General features: G+C 36.6%; 1 protein-coding gene across 1 annotated transcript in view; it reads left to right on the top strand.

The window, feature by feature from the left end:
- The window catches only part of MMADHC (methylmalonic aciduria (cobalamin deficiency) cblD type, with homocystinuria), a 12,284-nt gene extending 2,945 nt beyond the window's left edge, over positions 1–9,339 (top strand). The window contains exons 3-7 of the mRNA XM_009583022.1: positions 58–275; positions 2,945–3,050; positions 4,305–4,435; positions 7,434–7,520; positions 8,867–9,339. Coding sequence (XP_009581317.1) covers positions 58–275; positions 2,945–3,050; positions 4,305–4,435; positions 7,434–7,520; positions 8,867–9,061 — 737 coding nt within the window. The 3' untranslated portion in view covers positions 9,062–9,339. The remainder of the gene's footprint in view (positions 1–57; positions 276–2,944; positions 3,051–4,304; positions 4,436–7,433; positions 7,521–8,866) is intronic.
- Positions 9,340–10,198: the final 859 nt, after the last annotated feature.

Raw genomic sequence — 10,198 nt, 5'->3', positions numbered from 1 at the left:
CCCCCCCCCCCTTTCTTTTTAGGTGTGATGACTAAAGCAAGGCCTTGACTTTTGCAGGTTCAAGAACTGTATGGCCAGATGAAGTAATGGGTCCATTTGGTCCTCAGGACCAGAGGTTCCAGTTGCCTGGTAATATTGGTTTTGACTGTCACCTAAATGGCACTGCTGCTCAGAAGAAAAGCCAAGTTTCAAAAAGTCTGCCTGATATGTTAGCAGAGCCTTCAGCAAGTGAAAGGCATGAATTTGTAATGGCACAATACATAAATGAATTTCAGGTAAGAACAGGCTTCTTCTGTCTGAAACTGGTATTTCTTGTCTTGCTGAAAAAAGGTATCGTTGATTTTCGAGATGGTTTTGAAAGATGAACTTCAACTGGGGTGAGGGAGAGATTACATGGAATCTAGTGAAGCTTTTTCTTTTAGGAGAAAGAAATATTTCAGGGTGTGGTTTTTTTGACTAAGCAGTGCTTATTGAAGTAGCAGTTTAGTAGTGACTTAATGGATATGGGAAAAGAAAACTGCTGAAAAAAGGTATCGTTGATTTTCGAGATGGTTTTGAAAGATGAACTTCAACTGGGGTGAGGGAGAGATTACATGGAATCTAGTGAAGCTTTTTCTTTTAGGAGAAAGAAATATTTCAGGGTGTGGTTTTTTTGACTAAGCAGTGCTTATTGAAGTAGCAGTTTAGTAGTGACTTAATGGATATGGGAAAAGAAAACTTTCAAAAGTTTCAAAAACTTGTTTCAAAACTTGCTGTTTACCAAGTCTCACCACCTTTTATCAAATGGAATTGGTAGTTTCTTCAGTATTTCATTTAATGGATCTGGACTTAGGTAGTTTGGACAGTGTTTAGATCTGCCTGCTTTGTTCTGACAACCATTGAATTCACACAGGAGAAGCAGATCAACGTATCTCAAGTCTCGCTATGAGATTGCATTTTAGCGATGGCAGAGCTTGCAGTGAGTCAGATGCATTTATTAACAACAAGCAGCTGGATAATTGCTAGCGTGATCGCAAGGTTTCAATGAATGTTTATTGCTACTAGCTGCTGACTCAACTTTCCAGACTCTCTGAGTTTGCGACATGCTCAGACTTTGGAAGTCAACTGGCAAATCTCCGTTGTAAAAACGCTGTATAGTGTTTTTTGTAAATGTAGCGTTGCGTTCCAAAGTGTTCAGAAAACATAAGCTTCTGGTGAGCTCTCCAGATTCTGTTTTCAGCTTGTGTGGATCATGCTTTCCGTTAAAAGCCCAGCAGAAAATTCTAGTCTAGTTCATTTAGTGCAAACCAGGTGCACTGAATGCATGTCTGCTTTCTGGCAAGATTACATGTATAATAAAATGCCTGGTGCAGCTGTTGCTGCCTGAAATGGAAGGGAGAAACTGGAAAGAACAGAGGCAGGTTTTGCAGTGGGTATTCAGAAAGTCAACAGGAGTTAGATCTGCTTCATACCAGTGGCGTTTAGGAATCCATGAACAGCATTTAGCTAATAGAAATGCTAAACTTCTCCTCCTAGGAGGGGACCCGAATTTGATTGATGGGATCAGCTGAATACAGGAACGTCCCATAGGTTCCTGCAGCAAGCAGGAGAAAAGCTCAGTGCTGCTGAAGCTCATGCACTGGTCCTTGAACCAGTCAGAGAAATGGCAAACTTCTCTGACCTATGTGTACCTGAGATTGATGTATTTGTTTCATCTGAGCTGAGTAAATGGCCCTACCAGCCTCTCAATACCAGAAAGTGATACTGATCTTTGGAAAATGGCCGTAGTCTCTTGATGGTAGCATGCCTACTAAGCCTATGTGCTATGTAAGTGGTGTTAGCCAGCTAGAATGGGAGTAGTAGACAAGAAATCACAATGAACTACCGTTCTAGTAAGAGAAGCATCCTATAGTTAGGAAGAAGTTTACCAGCATAACTGTGTGGTTTGTCAGGCTTAAAGTACCAACTGATCTGTCCCAATGACTTTGCAATCATAATACAAGATGTATGTGGAAACATACGTATTGAAACTGCAGTTAATGTCTGTTGTTTGTCTATTGTTGTGTTTATTTTTTTGCTGGGGTTTTTTTTTTTTTTGTTCTTCTTGAATGTTGATTTCTAGAACAAAAATGCTAGCCACACTGTGTTTTCAATGTAGCAGTTTTCTCTAGGGAGAACTTTCAGATACAAGCAGGTGTTAGGTAGGACTTAATGTACTACTCAATATTGTCATTTCAGTCTTAGAGAAACTTACTGAAATTCTGTGTAAATTATGGCATCGTTAGAGCTAGAAAAACCGTGTTAAGGCATTCTATGCCTATTACATAACAGTTGCTATCCCAAAGGAGGCAGCTGTTGTTACTACCTTCTTAACGGCATTTTAAGCTTAAATGCTATATATCTAACGTACAGGTGCTCCATTTGTAACATACCCACAGGAATCTGGTGATTTGGTTTTGTTTTTTTTTTTTAAACTGTAGAAATAAAACTGTAAAGAATAAAAATGCTATTATTGGAAAACTGTTCTGCTTTTCAAGCTACAACAGCTAAAGCTAAAAATGCTGGTAGTTCAGAGCTCTAGAACTGTTGTGTAACTTTATTCTGGCTCAGGTAATGTGTGTATGTCTGAAATCTGTCAACTACTGTTGTATTGAATACTTGAGGCCATTGTTTCAGAAGGATATTTTTCAAAAATTTCAGTATTTGTTAAGGCTTTGAGATAATACGGTTACAATAATACATAAAGCTTAAAATTTCTGTATAGGTTTAAGCAGTAGATTATACCTATGTCTGTTCCACTTTTAATATTTGAAAAACAAATTTTAAGTCTCATTGCAAATGATCTTTCTGTGAAACTGCTTAGGTGTATCAGTGGACATGTAGTTACGAAAACGTAGTCTGGTGTACAAAGTTATTCCTGTTATATATTAATGAATGGGAAAGTTACAATTTTCATTTTTCTCAGGGTGCTGATGTTCCACAGAAACAGCAAATAAATAACGCTGAAACTTACTTTGAAAATGCAAAGGTAGAATGTGCAGTACAAGCTTGTCCTGAACTGTTACGAAAAGGTATATTTTCACTTTTTTTGATAGCTAAGAAATTTTAACTGTTTAAAATGTAAAAATATGTAAGTAAACACTGTGATGTAACTGATGCCACAGAACGTGTAGTAGAAAAGGGTAATCCAGAGTTAATATTTTACAAAAGAAAAATACATGCTATAAAGTGAAAACTGAAACTTCGCTGAGAGATACTTTTTATCTCTCATGAAATTCAGTGCCATTTAAATTCAAGATCAGCTGGGGCAGGGAGTAACTTTTGGCTGCTTCTTTAGTGTCAGGTAGATTTCACTATCCAAAAACCAGTTTGTGACAAAATCTTTTGGCACTGCTTCGTAGTAAAATAGCAAATTGAAATTATGAAAGTACTTGAAAGCATTGGGTTTGTATCTTTCTTTCTTTAATTTGCTGAAAGAGGAAATAATTGAAATTAAATTGGAACAAAACTTTCTAATTTTAAAAGTGATATACTGAGAGAAGAGACTGAAATCTGGCTGAAATCTTGGTCTAGGTGCTGAAGAGTGAGTGAGAAAGAATGAACCTTTGGGCTTTTAATTCTGGAAAGTGCTCTTTTCCTCCCACACTAAAAATAAGGCTCTGTGAAGCCTCATCGTGACTTCAGTGCTTCATGTGCATTCCTGTTTGTAGTCCAATAGATGATGTAGGGAGAGAATCTTGATGGGTTTGGGCCTTTTCTGTCCCAGGAGAACTGTCACAACTCATGCCTATGGTACACTAATGATACTGAGTCTGCTGTCATGTCCTAGGAAGTAGATCTGAGGCATTTCTACTGAAAGATTTAATGCAAAAAATCAGTGTGCATCATGTAATGTGGCTTATCCAGAAAATAAGGATCTTCACACCTTATCTGTGTGGAGAACTGTGGTGGTGTTCAAAATATTAAAATATTACTATACTTGGTGTTATATCTTTGCAAAGAAAGGCGCTTGTTTGCGCATTCTGAAATGTGCAGAGTAGTGGGGCTTTTATCATCTTGCAGTTAGATAGGAGGTCTTGAAATGGCAAACTCTATTGCCTAAGTTGCTTTTAACAGGACCTTACCAAGGTGCATTAGTTTCCACAAAAGCAACATCAGCATTTCAAACCAGCATGCTGTTTGCTGGATCTGATGCGAAAAACACATATGGCTTGGATTTAAATGAAAGGAAGGCTCTAAAGTAGGGTCAATAATTTGTCTAAAACTGAAAAATCATAAATAAAATGTAAGAGCAAGCCGTAACATGCTGGTTTCACTTTTTTTAGACTTTGAGTCAATGTTTCCAGAAGTGAATGCCAACCGTTTGACGGTATTAACTGTCACCCAGAAGACTAAAAATGATATGACTGTATGGAGTCAAGAAGTGGAGGATGAGAGAGAAATGCTGTTAGAAAATGTAAGTAGCTGACAGTAGCATCAGCTTATTTTTGTTTGTAGATGAATCTTCTGTATTTTGGCCCATTTCTAGCTCTGGTAGTAATATACTGTGTATTACTTTTTAGAGCATTTTTGAGCTAATCCTATGTTCTCTTGCTGATAAAATGGAGATAACTTTTTTCCAGCTTTGTAGCTTTTTGACTACTTTACATGAAATGTCTTATATAACTATTAAATTCTTTATTTAATGGGGTGAGTCAAAAGTATGCTAAAATGTTGTAAAATGCTACAGTAAATTAATAAAGATACTTGATTGTTGTCCCGTTGCAGTTAAAGGGCAGCAACTATTTTCTCACCTTATTTCAGCTTTAGTACAATGCATTTTGTAGGATTTCACTGCTCTCTCTGGTTTTCTGTAATTGAGATTCCAGTACAGAGTCTGTCGATGAGTGCGTCCTTACTTGTAAAAAGTGGTTGCTCTGTGGTTTTTTTCCATTCTGATAATGGGCATGGTTAATGCTTTTAGCCTGGTATCAGTTATATTTATTACATCTTAACCATCCTCATGGACTTTGTCTTCTTGTTCTGTTGCCACTAGAGGTCTCTCTGAAAATCACTTTATTTCACATTCTTCAGATTTTTTTTGTGTGTACTCCAGCAGGTGTCAGTGTTCACCACCGCTGGCATTCTTTTCTTAGCACCTCAAAATACGATGTTTCTATATAGTGTTTGTTATAACTTTTCAAAAACTAGTAAAAATCATCCTGTGGGATTTTCATCTGTATAGTGAGAGTCATGTTTATGTTTGAAAATAGCCTGGTAATGTCCTTTTCAATCCTGTAAATTGCAAATGTGGCCTCTATAAAGCAGTGTAAGGGTTACCACAAAAAAGGAAGAAGCAGTCTGAAGGATCGACATAAAGATTACACACAAATTAAAATTCCCTTCATTTTAGTGTGTTCTTCTCTTTGAATTATTTATGGTCTGTTGGTCTTTGGCGTTGTAATCTGGTCTAATTATATGTTAATTGGCTTCTTTCTTCCTTGTGCACCTCCCTGTCAAGTCTAATACAGTCATTGTAGGGGTGTTAGGATGTTGGATGTAACCTCCCAGCCTAAAGGTTACTAACAGCAAATTCACAAGAAAATGGTCTGTCTGTTTGCTTCATAGATGGTTAGAAGTAACCCTAAAAATACTAATTTAATGTGAGAGGCTTGTGCTAAAGTAGTGAGGGTTATGAAAAGCCAAATCTAAATGTTTACAGTAGTGAATCTGAAGTGTTTATTAACCTCACTCTAAGTGATTGCTGAGGGGCTGTTACAATACTGGATCAAAAGATGGATGGTATCAGAAATGTAGTGCCTAAAATGCTGTCTTCAGATGGCCTTACTTATATTTGTGACTTAATTTACAGTTGGAATGTAGTTAATCATCAGAGCCATCAAACCTCGAAATACAGAACAAATTACTGTAAAGGATAAACTTCCCTTATTTTGGACCATTAAGGGCCTGAAGCTCAGTAACTATAATATTTCTACAAATTTGAAACCTTGAGCTGCTAAGGGCACTAATTATAGAGAACAATCCAATTTTTATAACTGAAAGTAAATAATCATATTGATTCTGAAGTTAGAAATATTCTCTTTTATGAGATTAGGGAATTTCTTTCACATTTCAAGGAAGCTATGTGAATTCTATTTGTGCTTTACTCTAGCTCAGTGTATTCAGCTGTTCAGATTTTTGCTCTTGGACATGTTTTTCTCAGAGTGCATGGATGGTTTTAGAACCATCACATATGGTGACTTTTGTGGGTTTTTTTTCTCACTCACCTTTGCAGGTTTCTTCAGAAGTTTTCTATGGGTCCCTGCTGGCCCTCATAACATGGGTTGAAAATTACTGGTCTAGGTGATTAAAAGCACATAATGGAGATCTCCTGTTGTTGCCAATTTATCTGTGGAAAAAGTGTGCTGTGTAATCTGTAGGTTGTGTAATTATTTTGTCCCCTGTGTTGTGATGTCAGAATACAGGAGCACAGCTTTAAATCTACCTGGTTCAATTTTCTTCTGTATCTCACAGACGGATAACTGCAACTCAACACCAAAGATTCGGGGAGGGAAGCGGGCGGGGGGGGAGCAGCTTATTTTCTCAAGTTAGCTGATGTGAAAAGTTTGTTACCAAAAAAAAAGTAGATTCTTTAAGCTGTCTCTTCAGAGAAGGGAGGGTTTTGGTGATGTGTTATAGAACAGGGAACTTTTTGGCATGTTGCTTAATTGAAAATACTATTTTGAGGAACATCAGCTGGTGTCCTCCAGTGTAGTTGAAACATGGCCTACAACTTTGATTGTCAAATAGTGGGAGAGTTTGAAATCATCATTCATCCTGACCACCAATTCATTACAACAAGAGAATTGGTGTAGATTGGTGTAAAAGTCAAGTGCTTATGGAACTGTTTGCTATCGTAATGCAAAACTGAAACATTCTTTAAAATCATTTGCAGTTAAACATTTGTAGTGCAGGAAGATCTATGTAATACTGTCCTGTTGGCTGAGATAAGACCTTACAGCAAAACTATGTTGTTCATATATTTATAAAAATATATTTAATGCCACATTTAGTGTCAAATTTGTGGAGGTTAGGTGAGATCTGTAAACTCGTGGAAATAACACAGAAATACCTGAAGTAATGGTTGACTTCTTAAAGAGGATAACAGGTATGATTGCAATCTGCATGAATAATCAAAGCAATTACATTACTCCTTGTACAAGCTGTTAATCCATTACTGACTGGCACAAGGAACACTCTTAAATCTCATATGATTGGAGTAGTCTAATGTATGCCATTAATTCTAATCCTCTTAATATTATTAATATTTTTATTGAAAGTATGCTGAATTTCTCATTGTATTAGTAGAGGCCAAAAGAAATCTGTGCTTGTTCATTTTCAGAATATTTTATGTGTGTATATATACGTAACAAAAATATCATTTGATATCCTTCTTTCCCTTTATTTTCTTTAAGTTCATTAATGGTGCCAAGGAAATTTGCTATGCAATTTGTTCTGAAGGCTATTGGGCTGACTTCATTGATCCATCCTCAGGACTGGCAGTAAGTTATGTGCTGTGTGGAATATGCAATGGACACTGCTGTGTCCTAACTAGCAGTGGTATTTGTATTCTTCATGGGTTAAATCTAGCTTTTTCATATTGCCCAAAAGCTCTTACCATAGGATAATTCCTTTCATAAATTAAGATAGGAGAGTAACCCCGAGCTAGTTCCCATACTGTGTCAGCTGTCATTGCTGACAGTTTGGAGAACGTTGTTCAGCAATGAAGTTGAATTTTAGGTAACTGTAGAAGTTTCGTGCCCAAAAGCTCTTGGTCACTTCACAGTAGGCTGGTTATGCCCTCCCAAGGTAACTTGGTAGTCCTGACACCTATTTGTGTGGATGGAGGGTTTTAAAAAGTCTCTTTGCACTGGTTAATAATATCTTTGTAACGTAGAAAATATGAATAGCTTGTTCCTATTAAACGGCGTTGGCATTCATTATCAGATTACAGCAGTTCTCTGTAGGAGCTGACAGTTTCTTACCAAAACATCTGTGAAACTTAGAATCTTAAAACTTACGAGAGAGAATTGAAAAAGCTTCTATCAAAGATGAGCGTATATGTATTTTTGTCTGAGAACTGTTAAAACCGTATTATAGTTGAAAATAATCATGGCAAAGCTCAGTGCTAAACCGAGGGGTTTTATTTAAAAACACTGTGAAAGGCAGTGATTTATTGTGTCAGCAGAGGCAAATAGGTTTAACGGGATAAGGTGAACAGGCAGTTGAAGGTGTGTGTAGTGCTTAAAAGCTTCCCAGAAATTCCATGCGTTTAAGGAATAGTTATGGATTGATGAAAGTAGGGTTCTGTCTTTGGGCTCCAATTCAGTAATAACATCCTTAGCGATAACCTGTTCATCAGGAGTAGGTTTTTGGTCAGAAGCTTCCTCCTGAGATAAAGCAACTGAAATACCTGTTTCTGATTTACACACATTTTTGCTCCTCCAAGCATCTTTCTTTATAGGGGGCTCATTGAAATGGTACATGTCTTATTTTTGCTATTTCACAGAAGGGTTCTATCCTTAATGTCTGTAGAAGTAGAAGAACCTTTCCAAAGCACTTGAGTTTTTTTTATGTGTATGATTGATTAGACATTCAAACACATGGATACGCCTTCACACAGTCAGTGACAAAGGGAAATCTTTAAATATGGGGTACCAGTGTAACCAGAGGTGCTCTGCTTAGTTTCCTGTGTAGATTTCCTGAATAAAACTGTACATAAAACTTCCTTCAACAGATGTAACTGGTACTTCTGGGCTTAGGTTTTGTTTTAAAAAGAGGTAGTTCTGACATTTTAAATGTTCTTGGAAATTTTCACATGAAAAATTCTCTTTTTTTTTCCACCTAGTTCTTTGGACCTTACACAAACAACACTCTGTTTGAAACAGATGAACGCTACCGCCACTTGGGATTTTCCATTGATGATCTTGGCTGCTGCAAAGTTATTCGTCATAACATCTGGGGTACTCATGTGGTTGTAGGAAGTATTTTCACTAATGCTGAACCTGACAGCCCTATCATGAGAAAACTAAGTGGAAACTAGCAGTCATCAGGGTTTCACAAGTTCTTGCGACCTTTGCATTCTTTTACTTGATGATTCTCTCTAAGCATTGTCAGGAAATGCCACACTTAAAAGTATGCTTAGATAATAAAGTAGCTGTTATTTATTTTAGTCTCTGTGAAGATGTGTTCACCACATGTGACTTAGAATATTAATTGAAACATTCAAACAGATACCTTTATGTGCCACGTGAATTTTAAGCTGTGAGTTTCCTTCACCTTGAATGAGTTTAAACATACCTGTACATAGCTATCTGCATATCCTTTTTTAATATTATCTTACAAGCCACAATTCTTAACCATTTTGTCTTTGTGTCTAACAAATCTGTGCTCTTAGTATTAAAAATCCTGATGCCACTGAAGTTTCTAGGAATTTTGCCACTTGCTGAAATAAGTAAGTGGCAAAAAAAGTGGAATAAGTAATAAAATTGTTCTCCCAGAATATAGAACTTAATAAAAACTGCATAAGTTAATGCTGGACTAATCACTCATTTGCTGTTCTAAAATGAGAATAGTGAGATAAGTTTCCAGTGGTCTTTGACTACAAGTAATACTTCAGTAGGGAAGTGTTCACTCGACTGCTACATCCAGACACTCAGTAAAAAGTCTTAAATTACTCTAGAATCAGTCATCTCAATGTTTCTTGTCTTCATGTTGCTTGGGATTTTATTTTCTCAGTGTTAGTTAAATATATGTAATTAGTTTATATATTTAAATGTAATTTAAAGTTGCTTTTGTAACTTCCTTAGGTCATTAAATACATTGTGGGGAAAAAAAAAAAGATAATAGGGCAATGCTTAGATATCATCATTGATTTCCTGTACTTGGATGCAATTTAGACTTGTCTCTGGAATTTTGAAATGCCTGCGCAAAGAGCAATTATGATCAATTATAAAAATATTTCAACAGGAAGGTTTCAGTAAACTAGTCGGTCTCTTCAGGTATCGTAAAAACAATCAGGTCAGTTGAAGTTACTGGAGGGAGAATAGTGAAGAAAATTCAAGGTACCTGAAATTCCAAAGCTCTGTCAACTGCCTCACTACAGAGGCTAGCTAACAAACTAGATTTTAATCTCATCGCAGTCAGTTATCGGGGCCATTTGTTAATACACCACTGCAGT

The sequence above is a fragment of the Fulmarus glacialis genome, unplaced genomic scaffold, assembly GCF_000690835.1.
Source record: "Fulmarus glacialis isolate BGI_N327 unplaced genomic scaffold, ASM69083v1 scaffold10900, whole genome shotgun sequence".
NCBI classification, from domain to species: Eukaryota; Metazoa; Chordata; class Aves; order Procellariiformes; family Procellariidae; genus Fulmarus; species Fulmarus glacialis.
The sequence above is the reverse complement of the archived record's forward strand: the minus strand, read 5'-3'. Positions and strand labels throughout refer to the sequence as shown.